The following is a 19,915-nucleotide window of genomic DNA, read 5'->3' on the forward strand; positions in this document are numbered from 1 at the left end:
AGGATGAACTCCGCAAATGCAATAGAATTTGGATGAATCTCATAATCCAACAAAGAGAAAGGAATTTATTAAATATTAAATCAGAAATTGCCGGTTTACAAGAAGAACTGGCTGCGTACATCGACATTCCTACATTTAATGAATGGGATATCAAGGTTAATGATCAGATTATGTATTTTGAAACCAATACCATCAGCAGTAAATCAGATAAATTTGAAAGGGATAGATTGGACTACTCACATGGGCGTGAGTTCAATTGGAAACAGAAGGTTTCCAGTGCACCTGCTTCACAGTCTAATAGCCAGTGGAACAATACACATCCATCTAGACCTGAAACCATAAATAACCCAACAGGGCATAATTCACAAGGGCCCCATAAATCAAAAAATGGGTATAAAAGTTCAAAACCTACCTATAATCAGTCTAAGACTCATCAGTATAATTCCTACACACTGAACAATAATCAGAATGCCAGTAATAAAGGGAATTATTCCACCAGGCAGCCGTATAAGACCACACATTATAAAGCCCATTCATCACATGTCAATCATTCCAATGGCCTAGCAACAACATCTACTAGGAACCATACGGGCACTCAGTATAAAGGGACACTAACCCATGAAAATACAACAAGAGAACCACTATCTCCTTACAATTATAGAACAGCTCAGAACTGTCCTAGTTTTCACCAAGATTATAACCATGTATCTGGTCATCCTAATTATATGGGCCCTAAGGGACCATTGGATGCGGATGGGCATGGCAATGCACACTCAGATCAAAATCAATTCCATTTTTTAAGGGAAGCGGCTGCGAACCATTCATTGTTCGCAGCCCCAGCAGATCAAACATTACCATCAATCCCCCCAAGGAAAAAGAGAGAAAGCGGACGAGACGAGGGAAGAGAGGGGGAAAGAGACACCAAAAGAGGAAGGAGATGAATAGCAAAGTTCCCCTCTCTACTATTAAAATCTATAATCTATCAAAATCGACTTTTTCCGACTCAGAACTTGAACTCCTGAAAAAGGGTCTTAATTTTGCACCTTCAAATCCACCTAACCTGTTTGAACTGTTTGTGGATTTAAACAAGTTCATTCGGAATTTGACAGTAAAGAGATTTTTTCTCCTCAAAAATGACAATAGTACTGACAGCACCAACGGTGCAAGTCTTCCATTGAACTCTCCTGTCTTAGACGTTTCACTTGAAAAGCCTATTTTAAACATTCTTGAAGACCTCTACACGGAAGATGGTTTTATGGATAGTGATTTAGAACATCTTTCTCTCACAGAATTGGCGACTGTCTCTCAGGGAGAAATTATACATACGGGGTTTAAACCCAAGTCCTTGTTCTATCCGCATTGGGTCAAAGGTCATTTTGTACCTACTTTCTATGAGACAGTACTTGCGGATTTTAGGAAAATCTGTAATAGAAATGCATCCCCACAGAGACACTATCTACAACAAGATCCACTAAGAACCTCACTTAAGATCCTCAAAGAGAATAAGGATATAGTGATTAGGCAAGCAGACAAGGGAGGAGGTCTAGTCATTCAAGATCGTGACACCTATATTTCGGAGGCCCTGAGACTCCTCAATGACTGCCAAACCTATGAAATTCTACCCAATGATCCCACAGTCCAATACCAATCTAAAATTAAATTATTCTTAGAAACAGCACTAAAAGAAGAAATCCTTACCAAAGAAGAATTTCTCTTTCTTTTTGTTAAACACCCTACTACTCCATTCTTCTATCACATTCCAAAAGTACACAAGAACAAGGACAATCCCCCTGGGAGACCCATTGTCTCTGGGATAGGTAGCCTGACAAGCAATCTAGGCAGCTATATCGATTACTTCCTAAAAGATATAGTGGTAAATCTTTCATCCTATGTCAGAGACTCCAGTCACATACTGGATATACTGGCAGGGTACAAGTGGGAGGAGGGTTATAGATGGCTTTCTTTGGATGTGGTATCTCTATATACGTCCATTAAACACGAGCATGGTCTTCGAGCCATTCAGCATTTTCTAGCCACAAATTCATCACTTCACTATACACAAATGCAATTTCTATATAATTGCATTGAATTTGCCCTAGAGCATAATAACTTTTCCTTTCTGGATAATCACTATCGCCAGACACAGGGCACTGCCATGGGCGCAAAATTTGCTCCTAGCTATGCCAATATATTTATGGGGTACTGGGAAAAGAACTATATCTGGACGAATAACCCCTATAGTGCAAACCTTATCCTATATGGAAGGTATATTGATGATATTATCATCATCTGGAACGGTACAGATTCCCAGCTGGAGGGGTTCCTTAAACATTGCAGTAACAATCCGTATGACATCACGTTCACTCATGTTATTGATGATGATAATCTGGTCTTCCTAGACCTTGAATTAAGACATGATATAAACGGTCAGATATGCTCAAAAACATATTTCAAACCCACAGCGGGGAATTCATATCTACACGCCAAGAGCAATCATCATCCGCAATGGATTCGTAATGTTCCCTTCGGACAGTTCTGCAGGCTACAACGTACGTGCACTATGAAAAAAGACTACTTGGAACAAAGTCTGATCCTTCAAAAGAAATTTGAGGAGAAAGGGTATGATGCACAGCTTATTCAAACAGCATGTAATAAATATTTAGCCCTTTATGATAGTAATTCCATAGATTGTACTGTCGTGGAAGCTGGTGTCCATTCTGAGACCACGACTGACATTTGCAATACAAACGTAGTACGTTTCTGTACTAGATATAGTAACAAAGCCTGGGATATCAAACACACTCTGTCGAAAAACTGGAACATTTTAAAAAACGACCCTACTCTAGGGAAGGTACTTCCTGATAAACCCACATTAATTTTCAGGAAACCTAGGGATCTCAGGAGCATAATAGCGCCTAGCAGAGTACGTAAAAGGAACTACCAGCAGACTTCTAACCCAGGTCCATGGTCAGTGCTATTTGACCAAAAGGGCAGCTACAGATGTAGCGTTCCCAATTGTGGCACATGTGGAGTCATATGGCATCGGAAAAAAGATTTTTTGAGCACAGACGGCAGGAGATTTTCCATTAAACAGTTTATTAACTGTGGGACTTCTTTTGTCATTTATGGCTTAATCTGCCCCTGTGGCCTACTGTATGTAGGCCGCACCTCACGGTGTCTTAGGACACGTATTAGCGAGCACAAAAGTAATATAAAATTGGCAAAAGATAAATATTCAGTCCCTCGTCATTTCAAAGAAACACATCAGAGCAACTACGATGGACTGAAAGTCTTTGGAATAGAAGCAATCACAAAGGACTTAGATAGTGGGAGGAGATACCAAGAACTCTGTAGAAGAGAAAGTTTTTGGATCTTCACATTGGGTACCTTGTCCCCTAGAGGTTTAAATGATGACCTGGAGATTCATACTCTTATTTAGTCACCAGAAAGTACGAATACAATTAGTGACCTCTACTGTTCCACCCCAATTTTAGGTTGCGATTCAAATACATTTGATGTATCTAGTGTATTGAATGTATTTGAAGTATGTATATATATATATATATGTATACATAATTTTTTTATATATATATTCTCTATATTCAGCATTACATATACTGTTATCAACAGAAATGTTCTGAGTGTAAGGAATATGGTTATTTAGTATTAGCCCTGATAGTAATAATATTTGTTCCACTCACTGCTTCATACTATAAGGATACATCTGCCCCCCTGGTTTTTTTTTTTTTTTTTTTTTTTTTTTTTTTTTTTTTCCTTCTGCACATGCGCAGGTTAGGTTCACGCATGCGCAGTTAGGAGCATGGAGCAGTAGCGTGCGTTCCACAGGGTAAACCAGCAAGCAATGAGGGAAGTTCATGTCCTCCCTATGCAGCTGACTACAAATCCCCTTCATCAATGGATCGGGAAACGCATGCAGCTGCCTGGTGATATTTAGTTATATATATAAAAAATACACAGCATCAGGATTGAAGGTGGGAGTGTGGATGTATACGTCTGTGAGTGTGTAAATGTATATACATGTGGATCTAAGAGCTCTGATCTAATCCTCTTCATTATCTGATCATGAAACGCATGCAGCTGCCTGGTAGTAGAAAATACAAAAAACACACAGCTCTGGGTTGAAGGTCTGAGTGTGGGTGGATTTGACTATATGGTTGGACATATATATATACATGGGGTTGTGACACTATGGACACTTAACCATCAAAATATCCGGTGATTAACAATCTGTATTAAGAACTTATGATTATTGTCACATTGATCGCTATATTTCCATCCAGCGTTATGACAAGTCCTCTGGATGAAGTATCCATGGGACACATTGTGCACTAATGCAACACGGAACATGACAATGTTTCATAACTGTGAAAGACCATTATCTCCTCTGGTGTCATAGTCAAATTGAGGGATTAGATGCACACCAAGTGGCGTATGCAATATATGTTTTTTTTTTTTTTTTTTTTTTTTTTTTTTTTTTTTTTATATATATATATTTTTAAGATATATATTTTATATAGGTTTTTTATGTTCTCTATGTATTTTATGTATTTTATTCATTTTATAATTTATATGTTATATCTCTCTCTAATGGCATTGTAAATATTGATGGTTAGTTTATGAGATTTTGGCCCCTCCTACTATCCTGAGACTGCCCAACCCGGGTAGGGAGGGCTTATTTTTAGTCCAGAGATATGGGTATATATAGGAGGGTGCACGTATGGTTCAGTTAGCTCTGAGGAAGAAGGGACTCCCTTCGAAACGCGTCAGCTGTACTGAACACCTATTCCCCTGATGGGACTCATGTTATCTTCAAGTCCCTGAGAGGACTTACATGCCTGATTTTATTCGCTGTTTGTGAGTATGTTTTTTACAAGTAATAAATTTTGGTCGCTGAGGTAATGCGCAAGGCTGGTGCGCTTCTTGTTTTTTATTTCATTTTACAGTGCTGATTGGGCTTCCCCAGCCTTGGTTTGGAGCTGCACAGCCCTTTATGCAGTGGTGTTCGTTCTCCCCAGGCCTGGTTCCATCTTGTGCCACCTGTCTGAGTCTTGGAGCGCAGGAGAATTCTTTTTCGTTTTTCCATGGAATGCTATGATGTGCCAGGGAAGGTATTCATTGGGTAGAGGGTCTTTCACATGCGTAGAATATGGTGTAAATGCTGATTAAAGGTACATGTGTGACTACCTGTTGATTGTGTGCGGGTATATGACTTGTTTTTAGTTATTGCACCCAGCATTGTCATTACATTTGGTGTAGAAATATTGTATACAGAGTTAAGTTATTTCAGAGGGAAGATCAAAGTTACCTTTACTTTCGGTTTTGAGCCGATGTCTGGGCGATGAGCCAAGGGCGTGGTAGCTTTCAAAGAACAGAGGGTGTGTCTTAGAATCTAAAAGTTGTGTTTTAAAATTGAAGTATTAAGACAAAATGTTTCAAAAGAAGCCTTGCCAGTGTGCGGTCTGTGTGCCACGTCTCATGCAGTAGGAGGGAGAGGGATTTTATTAGAATTTGGGAAACATTGGATACATAGAACGGGATATACTCGCTTACCAGACAATCCCCCCCAAATGTCAGGACGGTAAAAACCCCCCCAAATGTCAGGATGGTACAAATCCCCCCCCAAATGTCCGGACGGTACAAATCCCCCCCAAATGTCCGGACGGTACAAATCCCCCCAAATGTCAGGACGGTACAAATCCCCTCCAAATGCCAGGACGGTACAAATCCCCCCAAATATCAGGACGGTACAAAACCCCCCAAATATCAGGACGGTACAAATCTCCCCAAATGTCAGGACGGTACAAATCCCCCCAAATGTAAGGACGGTTCAAATCCCCCCCCAAATGTCAGGACGGTACAAATTCCCCCCCATATGTCAGGACGGTACAAATCCCCCCAAATGTCAGGACGGTACAAATCCCCCCCAAATGTCAGGACGGTACAAAACCCCCCAAGATGGAGATCATATCTCCCTTATGTATTATACATGGAGATCATATCCCCCCTTATGTATTATACATGGAGATCATATCCCCCCTTATATATTATACATGGAGATCATATCCCGCCCATATGTATTATACATTGTGATCATATCCCCCCTTATGTATTATACATGGAGATCATATCCCCCCCTTATGTATTATACATGGAGATCACATCCCCCCTTATGTATTATACATGGTGATCATATCCCCCCCTTATGTATTATACATGGAGATCATATCCCCCTTATGTATTATACATGGAGATCATATCCCCCCTTATGTATTATACATGGTGATCATTTCCCCCTTATTTATTATACATGAAGATCATATCCCCCCTTATGTATTATACATGGAGATCATATCCCCCTTATGTATTATACATGGAGATCATATCCCCCCTATTGTATTATACATGGAGATCATATCCCCCCTTATGTATTATACATGGAGATCATATCCCCCTTATGTATTATACATGGAGATCATATCCCCCCTATTGTATTATACATGGAGATCATATCCCCTCCTTATGTATTATACATGGAGATCATATCCCCCTTATGTATTATACATGGAGATCATATCCCCCCTTATGTATTATACATGGAGATCATATTCCCTTTATGTATTATACATGGAGATCATATCCCCCTTATGTATTATACATGAAGATCATATCCCCCTTATGTATTATACATGGAGATCATATCCCCTCCTTATGTATTATACATGGAGATCATATCCCCCTTATGTATTATACATGGAGATCATATCCCCCTTATGTATTATACATGGAGATCATATCCCCCCTTATGAATTATACATGGAGATCATATCCCCCCTTATGTATTATACATGGAGATCATATCCCCCCTTATGTATTATACATGGAGATCATATCCCCCCCTTATGTATTATACATGGAGATCATATCCCCCTTATGTATTATACATGGAGATCATATCCCCCTTATGTATTATACATGGAGATCATATCCCCTCTTATGTATTATACATGGTGATCATATCCCCCTTATTTATTATACATGGAGATCATATCCCCCCTTATGTATTATACATGGAGATCATATCCCCCTTTATGTATTATACATGGAGATCATATCCCCCTTATGTATTAAATATGGAGATCATATCCCCCCTTATCTATTATACATGGAGATCATATCCCCTCCTTATGTATTATACATGGAGATCATATCCCCCTTATGTATTATACATGGAGATCATATACCCCCTTATGTATTATACATGGAGATCATATCCCCCTTATGTATTATACATGGAGATCATATCCCCCCTTATGTATTATACATGGAGATCATATCCCCCCCTTATGTATTATACATGGAGATCATATCCCCCTTATGTATTATACATGGAGATCATATCCCCCCTTATGTATTATACATGGAGATCATATCCCCCTTATGTATTATACATGGAGATCATATCCCCCCTTATGTATTATACATGGAGATCATATCCCCCCTTATGTATTATACATGGAGATCATATCCCCCCTTATGTATTATACATGGAGATCATATCCCCCCTTATGTATTATACATGGAGATCATATCCCCTCCTAATGTATTATACATGGAGATCATATCCCCCTTATGTATTATACATGGAGATCATATCCCCCCTTATGAATTATACATGGAGATCATATCCCCCCTTATGTATTATACATGGAGATCATTTCCCCCTTATGTATTATACATGGAGATCATATCCCCCCTTATGTATTATACATGGAGATCATATCCCCCTTATGTATTATACATGGAGATCATATCCCCCTTACGTATTATACATGGAGATCATATCCCCCCTTATCTATTATACATGGAGATCATATCCCCCTTATGTATTATACATGGAGATCATATCCCCCCTTATGAATTATACATGGAGATCATATCCCCCCTTATGTATTATACATGGAGATCAATTCCCCCTTATGTATTATACATGGAGATCATATCCCCCCTTATGTATTATACATGGAGATCATATCCCCCCCTTATGTATTATACATGGAGATCATATCCCCCTTATGTATTATACATGGAGATCATATCCCCCTTATGTATTATACATGGAGATCATATCCCCTCTTATGTATTATACATGGAGATCATATCCCCCTTATGTATTATACATGGAGATCATATCCCCCCTTATGAATTATACATGGAGATCATATCCCCCCTTATGTATTATACATGGAGATCAATTCCCCCTTATGTATTATACATGGAGATCATATCCCCCCTTATGTATTATACATGGAGATCATATCCCCCCCTTATGTATTATACATGGAGATCATATCCCCCTTATGTATTATACATGGTGATCATATCCCCCTTATTTATTATTCATGGAGATCATATCCCCCCTTATGTATTATACATGGAGATCATATCCCCCTTTATGTATTATACATGGAGATCATATCCCCCTTATGTATTATATATGGAGATCATATCCCCCCTATTGTATTATACATGGAGATCATATCCCCTTCTTATGTATTATACATGGAGATCATATCCCCCTTATGTATTATACATGGAGATCATATCCCCCCTTATGTATTATACATGGAGATCATATCCCCCTTATGTATTATACATGGAGATCATATCCCCCCTTATGTATTATACATGGAGATCATATCCCCCCCTTATGTATTATACATGGAGATCATATCCCCCTTATGTATTATACATGGAGATCATATCCCCCTTATGTATTATACATGGAGATCATATCTCCCCTTATGTATTATACATGGAGATCATATCCCCCTTATGTATTATACATGGAGATCATATCCCCCCTTATGTATTATACATGGAGATCATATCCCCCCTTATGTATTATACATGGAGATCATATCCCCCTTATGTATTATACATGGAGATCATATCCCTCCTTATGTATTATACATGGAGATCATACCACCCTTATGTATTATACATGGAGATCATATCCCCCCTTATGTATTATACATGGAGATCATATCCCCCTTATATATTATACATGGAGATCATATCCCCCCCATTATGTATTATACATGGAGATCATATCCCCCCTTATGTATTATACATGGAGATCATATCCCCCTTATATATTATACATGGAGATCATATCCCCCCCATTATGTATTATACATGGAGATCATATCCCCCCCATTATGTATTATACATGGTGATCATATCCCCTCTTATATATTATACATGGAGATCATATCCCCTTTATTTATTATACATGGATATCATATCCCCTCTTATGTTTTATACATGGAGATCATATCCCCCCTTATGTATTATACATGGAGATCATGTCCCCCCTTATGTATTATACATGGAGATCACATCCCCCCTTATGTATTATACATGGAGATCATATCCCCCCTTATGTATTATACATGGAGATCATATCCCCTTATGTATTATACATGGAGATCATATCCCCCCTTATGTTTTATACATGGAGATCATATCCCCCTTATGTATTATACATGGCGATCATATCCCCCCCTTATGTATTATACATGGATATCATATCCCCCCCTTATGTATTATACATGGAGATCATACCCCCCCCCCTTATGTATTATACATGGTGATCATATCCCCCTTATGTATTATACATGGAGATCATATCCCCCCTTATGTATTATACATGGAGATCATATCCCCCCTTATGTATTATACATGGTGATCATATCCCCCCTTATGAATTATACATGGAGATCATATCCCCCCTTATGTATTATACATGGAGATCATATCCCCCCCTTATGTATTATACATGGAGATCATATCCCCCCTTATGTATTATACATGGTGATCATATCCCCCCTTGTGTATTAAACAAGGGGGGATCATATCCCCCCCCCTTATGTATTATACATGGAGATCATATCCCCCTTATGTATTATACATGGAGATCATATCCCCCCTCATGTATTATACATGGAGATCATATCCCCCCTTATGTATTATACATGGTGATCATATCCCCCCTTATGTATTATACATGGAGATCATATCCCCCCTTATGTATTATTCATGGAGATCATATCCCCCCCCCTTATGTATTATACATGGAGATCATATACCCCCTTATGTATTATATATGGAGATCATATCCCCCCTTATGTATTATACATGGAGATCATATCCCCTCTTATGTATTATACATGGAGATCATATCCCCCCTTATGTATTATACATGGAGATCATATCCCCCCTTATGTATTATACATGGTGATCTTATCCCCTCCCTTATGTATTATACATGGAGATCATATCCCCCCTTATGTATTATACATGGAGATCATATCCCCCCTTATGTATTATACATGGAGATCATATCCCCCCCTTATGTATTATACATGGTGATCATATCCCCCCTCATGTATTATACATGGTGATCATATCCCCCCTTATGTATTATACATGGAGATCATATCCCCCCTTATGTATTATACATAGAGATCATATTCCCCCCTTATGTATTATACATGGAGATCATATCCCCCCTTATGTATTATACATGGAGATCATATCCCCCCTTATGTATGATACATAGAGTTCATATCCCCCCCTTATGTATTATACATGGAGATCATATCCCCCCTTATGTATTATACATGGAGATCATATCCCCCCTTATGTATTATACATGGAGATCATATCCCCCCCTTATGTATTATACATGGAGATCATATCCCCCTTTTGTATTATACATGGAGATCATATCCCCCCTTATGTATTATACATGGAGATCATATCCCCCCCTTATGTATTATACATGGAGATCATATCCCCCTTATGTATTATACATGGAGATCATATCCCCCCCTTATGTATTATACATGGAGATCATATCCCCTTTATGTATTATAGATGGAGATCATATCCCCCCTTATGTATTATACATAGAGATCATATCCCCCCTTATGTATTATACATGGAGATCATATCCCCCCTTATGTATTATACATAGAGATCATATCCCCCCTTATGTATTATACATGGAGATCATATCCCCCCTTATGTATTATATATAGAGATCATATCCCCCCTGTAATGCCTATGAAATGTGATGGCCTTGGACCTTTTGTTTTTTAGGTCATTTTTACAATAAAGCATTGTGGCCCAAATGCCAGGAGCATGAGAGGTGACTGATTTGTCATTTCTATAGGTGAAAGGAACAAAGTCACAAGATATTCTGCTTAGAGCAAGATAAAACCGAGTTTATGGAATGAAACGCGTTGATGACATCTAGTAACCTCACATTAGGAGGTAAAATCATGTTTCAGGACATCTAAGTTAGAAATCCTTAAGTCTGGGGAGATGAGAAGAAGTTTTGGGGTAGATAAGAAGCAAAAGTGTGACTTTTCAGATAACGAATATGGTGGATGAGAGTGACACTGTTAGCCTCGCTGAACCCCTCTGCTAGCTCCTCCTGTGGTGGGTGTGGCGCCGCCCACTAATGGACAGCTTCCAGAAAATTGGTTTAAAAGGCGGAGGTCCGAGCGAAACCAGTAGAAGCCCCCCTTAGTGGCCAGAGGACACTCTGACGCTGGGACTTTTACCAAGGCTAAATGGGCTCATCGACTGGTCATGCCTACGGCTTCTCCGTGACCCCCTGGGCAGTGTGGTTCCGATGGGGTCTGTTCCTTCTCGTCTTCCCATAGCTTTGGTAATGTATTCATTCTATGCCCTAACGCTGTCCAATGATGTGTCTATTTCATGCTGTGATGCTCACATTATTATTGGTGTGTGTTATGATGACTATAAGATATATCCTCCTGGGTGTCGTGTGACAATAAAAGTGGAGGTTCTGACAGTGCAAGAATATTGCAGAGGATTCTGTTATATCTTGGGGTGCCGGGTGAATGCTATGATGTGCCAGGGAAGGTATTCATTGGGTAGAGGGTCTTTCACATGCGTAGAATATGGTGTAAATGCTGATTAAAGGTACATGTGTGACTACCTGTTGATTGTGTGCGGGTATATGACTTGTTTTTAGTTATTGCACCCAGCATTGTCATTACATTTGGTGTAGAAATATTGTATACAGGGTTAAGTTATTTCAGAGGGAAGATCAAAGTTACTTTTACTTTCGGTTTTGAGCCGATGTCTGGGCGATGAGCCAAGGGCGTGGTAGCTTTCAAAGAACAGAGGGTGTGTCTTAGAATCTAAAAGTTGTGTTTTAAAATTGAAGTATTAAGACAAAATGTTTGAAAAGAAGCCTTGCCAGTGTGCGGTCTGTGTGCCACGTCTCATGCAGTAGGAGGGAGAGGGATTTTATTAGAATTTGGGAAACATTGGATACATAGAACGGGATATACTCGCTTACCAGACAATCCCCCCCAAATGTCAGGACGGTACAAACCCCCCCAAATGTCAGGACGGTACAAATCCCCCCCCAAATCTCCAGACGGTACAAATCCCCCCCCCAAATGTCGGGACGGTACAAATCCCCCCAAATGTCAGGACGGTACAAATCCCCCCCAAATGTCAGGACGGTACACATCCCCCCAAATATCAGGATGGTACAAAACCCCCCAAATATCAGGACGGTACAAATCTCCCCAAATGTCAGGACGGTACAAATCCCCCCAAATGTCAGGACGGTTCAAATCCCCCCCCCAAATGTCAGGACGGTACAAATTCTCCCCCATATGTCAGGACGGTACAAATCCCCCCAAATGTCAGGACGGTACAAATCCCCCCCAAATGTCAGGACGGTACAAAACCCCCCAAGATGGAGATCATATCTCCCTTATGTATTATACATGGAGATCATATCCCCCTTATGTATTATACATGGAGATCATATCCCCCACTTATGTATTATACATGGAGATCATATCCCCCTTATGTATTATACATGGAGATCATATCCCCCCTTATGTATTATACCTGGAGATCATATCCCCCCCATTATGTATTATACATGGAGATCATATCCCCCCTTATGTATTATACATGGAGATCATATCCCACCTTATGTATTATACATGGTGATCATATCCCCCCTTATGTATTATACATGGAGATCATATCCCCCCTTATATATTATACATGGAGATCATATCCCCCCTTATGTATTATACATGGAGATCATATCCTCCCCTTATGTATTATACATGGAGATCATATCCCCCCTTATGTATTATACATGGTGATCATATCCCCCCTTATGTATTATACATGGAGATCATATCCCCCTTATGTATTATACATGGAGATCATATCCCCTCCTTATGTATTATACATGGAGATCATATCCCCCTTATGTATTATACATGGAGATCATATCCCCCTTATGTATTATACATGGAGATCATATCCCCCCTTATATATTATACATGGAGATCATATCCCCCCCTTATGTATTATACATGGTGATCATATCCCCCCTTATGTATTATACATGGAGATCATATCCCCCCTTATGTATTATACATGGAGATCATATCCCCCTTATGTATTATACATGGAGATCATATCCCCCTTATGTATTATACATGGAGATCATATCCCCCCCTTATGTATTATACATGGAGATCACATTCCCCCTTATGTATTTTACATGGTGATCATATCCCCCCCTTATGTATTATACATGGAGATCATATCCCCCTTATGTATTATACATGTAGATCATATCCCCCTTATGTATTATACATGGAGATCATATCCCCCCCATTATGTATTATACATGGAGATCATATCCCCCCTTATGTATTATAAATGGAGATCATATCCCCCCTTATGTATTAAACATGGAGATCATATCCCCCTTATGTATTATACATGGAGATCATATCCCCCCCTTATGTATTATACATGGAGATCATATCCCCCCCTTATGTATTATACATGGAGATCATATCCCCCTTATGTATTATACATGGAGATCATATCCCCCTTATGTATTATACATGGTGATCATATCCCCCCCCCCTTATGTATTATACATGGAGATCATATCCCCCCTTATGTATTATACATGGAGATCATATCCCCCTTATGTATTATACATGGAGATCATTTCCCCCCTTATGTATTATACATGGAGATCATATCCCCCCTTATGTATTATACATGGAGATCATATCCCCCTTATGTATTATACATGGAGATCATATCCTCCCTTTTGTATTATACATGGAGATCATATCCCCCCCTTATGTATTATACATGGAGATCATATCCCCCCCTTATGTATTATACATGGAGATTATATCCCCCTTATGTATTATACATGGAGATCATATCCCCCGTATGTATTATACATGGAGATCATATCCCCCCTTATGTATTATACATGGAGGTCATATCCCCCGTATGTATTATACATGGAGATCATATCCCCCCTTATGTATTATTCATGGAGATCATATCCCCCCCCTTATGTATTATACATGGTGATCATATCCCCCTTATGTATTATACATGGTGATCATATCCCCCTTATGTATTATACATGGAGATCATATCCCCCCTTATGTATTATACATAGAGATCATATCCCCCCCTTATGTATTATACATGGAGATCATATCCCTCTTATGTATTATACATGGAGATCATATCCCCCTTATGTATTATACATGGAGATCATATCCCCCCTTATGTATTATACATGGAGATCATATCCCCCCCTTATGTATTATACATGGAGATCATATCCCCCTTATGTATTATACATGTAGATCATATCCCCCTTATGTATTATACATGGAGATCATATCCCCCCCATTATGTATTATACATGGAGATCATATCCCCCCTTATGTATTATAAATGGAGATCATATCCCCCCTTATGTATTATACATGGAGATCATATCCCCCTTATGTATTATACATGGAGATCATATCCCCCCCTTATGTATTATACATGGAGATCATATCCCCCCCTTATGTATTATACATGGAGATCATATCCCCCTTATGTATTATACATGGAGATCATATCCCCCTTATGTATTATACATGGTGATCATATCCCCCCCTTATGTATTATACATGGAGATCATATCCCCCCTTATGTATTATACATGGAGATCATATCCCCCTTATGTATTATACATGGAGATCATTTCCCCCCTTATGTATTATACATGGAGATCATATCCCCCCTTATGTATTATACATGGAGATCATATCCCCCTTATGTATTATACATGGAGATCATATCCTCCCTTTTGTATTATACATGGAGATCATATCCCCCCTTATGTATTATACATGGAGATCATATCCCCCCCTTATGTATTATACATGGAGATCATATCCCCCTTATGTATTATACATGGAGATCATATCCCCCCCTTATGTATTATACATGGAGATCATATCCCCCTTATGTATTATACATGGAGATCATATCCCCCCCTTATGTATTATACATGGAGATCATATCCCCCTTATGTATTATAGATGGATATCATATCCCCCCCTTATGTATTATACATGGAGATCATATCCCCCCTTATGTATTATACATGGAGATCATATCCCCCCTTATGTATTATACATGGAGATCATATCCCCCCTTATGTATTATACATGGAGATCATATCCCCCCTTATGTATTATACATGGAGATCATATCCCCCCTTATGTATTATACATGGAGATCATATCCCCCTTATGTATTATACATGGAGATCATATCCCCCCTTATGTATTATACATACAGATCATATCCCCCTTATGTATTATACATAGAGATCATATCCCCCCTTATGTATTATACATGGAGATCATATCCCCCCTTATGTATTATACATGGAGATCATATCCCCCCTTATATATTATACATGGAGATCATATCCCCCCCCTATGTATTATACATGGAGATCATATCCCCCCTTATGTATTATACATGGAGATCATATCCCCCCTTATGTATTATACATAGAGATCATATCCCCCTTTATGTATAATACATGGAGATCATATCCCCCCTTATGTATTATACATACAGATCATATCCCCCCTTATGTATTATACATACAGATCATATCCCCCCTTATGTATTATACATGGAGATCATATCCCCCCTTATGTATTATACATAGAGATCATATCCCCCCCTTATGTATTATACATGGAGATCATATCCCCCCTTATGTATTATACATGGAGATCATATCCCCCTTAGGTATTATACATGGAGATCATATCCCCCCTTATGTATTATACATAGAGATCATATCCCCCCTGTAATGCCTATGAAATGTGATGGCCTTGGACCTTTTGTTTCTTAGGTCATTTTTACAATAAAGCATTGTGGCCCAAATGCCAGGAGCATGAGAGGTGACTGATTTGTCATTTCTATAGGTGAAAGGAACAAAGTCACAAGATATTCTGCTTAGAGCAAGATAAAACCGAGTTTATGGAATGAAACGCGTTGATGACATCTAGTAACCTCACATTAGGAGGTAAAATCATGTTTCAGGACATCTAAGTTAGAAATCCTTAAGTCTGGGGAGATGAGAAGAAGTTTTGGGGTAGATAAGAAGCAAAAGTGTGACTTTTCAGATAACGAATATGGTGGATGAGAGTGACACTGTTAGCCTCGCTGAACCCCTCTGCTAGCTCCTCCTGTGGTGGGTGTGGCGCCGCCCACTAATGGACAGCTTCCAGAAAATTGGTTTAAAAGGCGGAGGTCCGAGCGAAACCAGTAGAAGCCCCCCTTAGTGGCCAGAGGACACTCTGACGCTGGGACTTTTACCAAGGCTAAATGGGCTCATCGACTGGTCATGCCTACGGCTTCTCCGTGACCCCCTGGGCAGTGCGGTTCCGATGGGGTCTGTTCCTTCCCGTCTTCCCATAGCTTTGGTAATGTATTCATTCTATGCCCTAACGCTGTCCAATGATGTGTCTATTTCATGCTGTGATGCTCACATTATTATTGGTGTGTGTTATGATGACTATAAGATATATCCTCCTGGGTGTCGTGTGACAATAAAAGTGGAGGTTCTGACAGTGCAAGAATATTGCAGAGGATTCTGTTATATCTTGGGGTGCCGGGTGAATGCTATGATGTGCCAGGGAAGGTATTCATTGGGTAGAGGGTCTTTCACATGCGTAGAATATGGTGTAAATGCTGATTAAAGGTACATGTGTGACTACCTGTTGATTGTGTGCGGGTATATGACTTGTTTTTAGTTATTGCACCCAGCATTGTCATTACATTTGGTGTAGAAATATTGTATACAGGGTTAAGTTATTTCAGAGGGAAGATCAAAGTTACTTTTACTTTCGGTTTTGAGCCGATGTCTGGGCGATGAGCCAAGGGCGTGGTAGCTTTCAAAGAACAGAGGGTGTGTCTTAGAATCTAAAAGTTGTGTTTTAAAATTGAAGTATTAAGACAAAATGTTTGAAAAGAAGCCTTGCCAGTGTGCGGTCTGTGTGCCACGTCTCATGCAGTAGGAGGGAGAGGGATTTTATTAGAATTTGGGAAACATTGGATACATAGAACGGGATATACTCGCTTACCAGACAATCCCCCCCAAATGTCAGGACGGTACAAACCCCCCCAAATGTCAGGACGGTACAAAACCCCCAAATGTCAGGACGGTACAAAACCCCCCAAATGTCAGGACGGTACAAAACCCCCCAAATGTCAGGACGGTACAAAAACCCCCAAATGTCAGGACGGTACAAAACCCCCAAAATGTCAGGACGGTACAAATCCCCCCAAATGTCAGGACGGTACAAAACCCCCAAATGTCAGGACGGTACAAATCCCCCCAAATGTCAGGATGGTACAAATCCCCCCCAAATGTCAGGACGGTACAAAACCCCCCAAATGTCAGGACGGTACAAAACCCCCCAAATGTCAGGACGGTACAAATCCCCCCAAATGTCAGGACGGTACAAAAAAACCCAAATGTCAGGACGGTACAAATCCCCCCCAAATGTCAGGATGGTACAAAACCCCCCAAATGTCAGGACGGTACAAAACCCCCAAATGTCAGGACGGTACAAAACCCCCCAAATGTCAGGACGGTACAAATCCCCCCAAAGGTCAGGACGGTACAAATCCCCCCAAATGTCAGGACGGTACAACACCCCCAAATGTCAGGACGGTACAAATCCCCCCCAAATGTCAGGACGGTACAAAACCCCCCAGATGTCAGGACGGTACAAATCCCCTCAAATGTCAGGACGGTACAAAACCCCCAAATGTCAGGACGGTACAAATCCCCCCCAAATATCCGGACGGTACAAATCCCCCCCAAATGTCAGGACGGTACAAAACCCCCCAAATGTCAGGGCGGTACAAATCCCCCCAAATCTCAGGACGGTACAAAACCCCCCAAATGTCAGGACGGTACAAATCCCCCCAAATGTCAGGACGGTACAAAACCCCCCAAATGTCAGGATGGTACAAATCCCTCCAAATGTCAGGACGGTACAAAATCCCCCAAATGTCAGGACGGTACAAATCCCTCCCCAAATGTCAGGACGGTACAAATCCCCCCAAATGTCAGGACGGTACAAAACCCCCCAAATGTCAGGAAGGTACAAATCCCCCCAAATGTCAGGACGGTACAAATCCCCCCAAATGTCAGGACGGTACAAAACCCCCAAATGTCAGGACGGTACAAATCCCCCCTAAATGTCAGGACGGTACAAAACCCCCCAAATGTCAGGACGGTACAAATCCCCCCAAATGTCAGGACGGTACAAATCCCCCCAAATGTCAGGACGGTACAAAACCCCCCAAATGTCAGGACGGTACAAATCCCCCCAAATATCAGGACGGTACAAATCCCCCAAAATGTCAGGACGGTACAAATACCCCCAAATGTCAGGACAGTACAAATCCCCCCCAAATGTTAGGACAGTACAAATCCTCCCAAATGTCAGGACGGTACAAATCCCCCAAATGTCAGGACGGTACAAATCCCCCCAAATCTCAGGACGGTACAAATCCCCCCCAAATGTCAGGACGGTACAAATCCCCCCCCCCAAATGTCTTCTTTTAACACTTTGATTGCATTGTGATAATGTGATTGTATGGTGGGTAGCTAAGTTCCCTTCCATGAGGGGTGCCTGGAGATCAAACAGAGCCACCCTAGAACAGGAAAAGGCTTCCATCTGAGAGGTGCGCCCCCCCCACTGGAACCAGAATAGATGGGGCCCGACACAGACATGGTGCCTTCCATGGGTCAAGCTCTGGACTTCGGGTTGGACTGCCCACTCATTATACTCACATCAATAACGAAGCCCAGGACTGCGATCCCATCTGGCAGGATCTTGGCGTCCGTCAGGTTCATTCCATCCTTGGTGTGTACAATGTGCATCTGGAGGAAAGAGACCACTGTGAGACCACCGTGAGACCACCATGAGACCAATGTGAGACCACCGTGAGACCACCATGAGACCAATGTGAGACCACCGTGAGTCCACCGTGAGACCACCGTGAGACCACCGTGAGTCCACCGTGAGACCACCGTGAGTCCACCGTGAGACCACCGTGAGACCACCATGAGACCAATGTGAGACCACCGTGAGTCCACCATGAGACCAATGTGAGACCACCGTGAGTCCACCATGAGACCACCGTGAGACCACCGTGAGACCACCGTGAGTCCACCGTGAGACCACCGTGAGACCACCGTGAGAGAGTTTCCAAGTTCTAGGCTACCACTTGGTCTTCTGTTTGTATCATTTCTTTCTGTCAGGTGGGGGGTTGTTGGATGCCAGCTATGGGACTACAGTATGGTCCTTCACACAACTCTTGAGCTGCAGTCAGTCCCCACTTGGTTTCTGTTGCTCACCTGGAACCTGTGTTGCCCATCCCTCAATGGAACAGACAGAAGATA

General features: G+C 40.7%; 1 protein-coding gene across 1 annotated transcript in view; it reads right to left on the minus strand.

Annotated features, from left to right (window-relative positions):
* The window catches only part of LOC149431659 (carbonic anhydrase 4-like), a 101,369-nt gene that overhangs the window by 72,292 nt on the left and 9,162 nt on the right, over positions 1–19,915 (minus strand). Inside the window, exon 6 of the mRNA XM_089665424.1 lies at positions 19,304–19,393. Coding sequence (XP_089521550.1) covers positions 19,304–19,393 — 90 coding nt within the window. The remainder of the gene's footprint in view (positions 1–19,303; positions 19,394–19,915) is intronic.

This window comes from Staurois parvus, unplaced genomic scaffold, assembly GCF_062004578.1.
Source record: "Staurois parvus isolate SC_StPar_1 unplaced genomic scaffold, SC_StPar_1.0 ptg002187l, whole genome shotgun sequence".
In the NCBI taxonomy this organism is placed as follows: Eukaryota; Metazoa; Chordata; class Amphibia; order Anura; family Ranidae; genus Staurois; species Staurois parvus.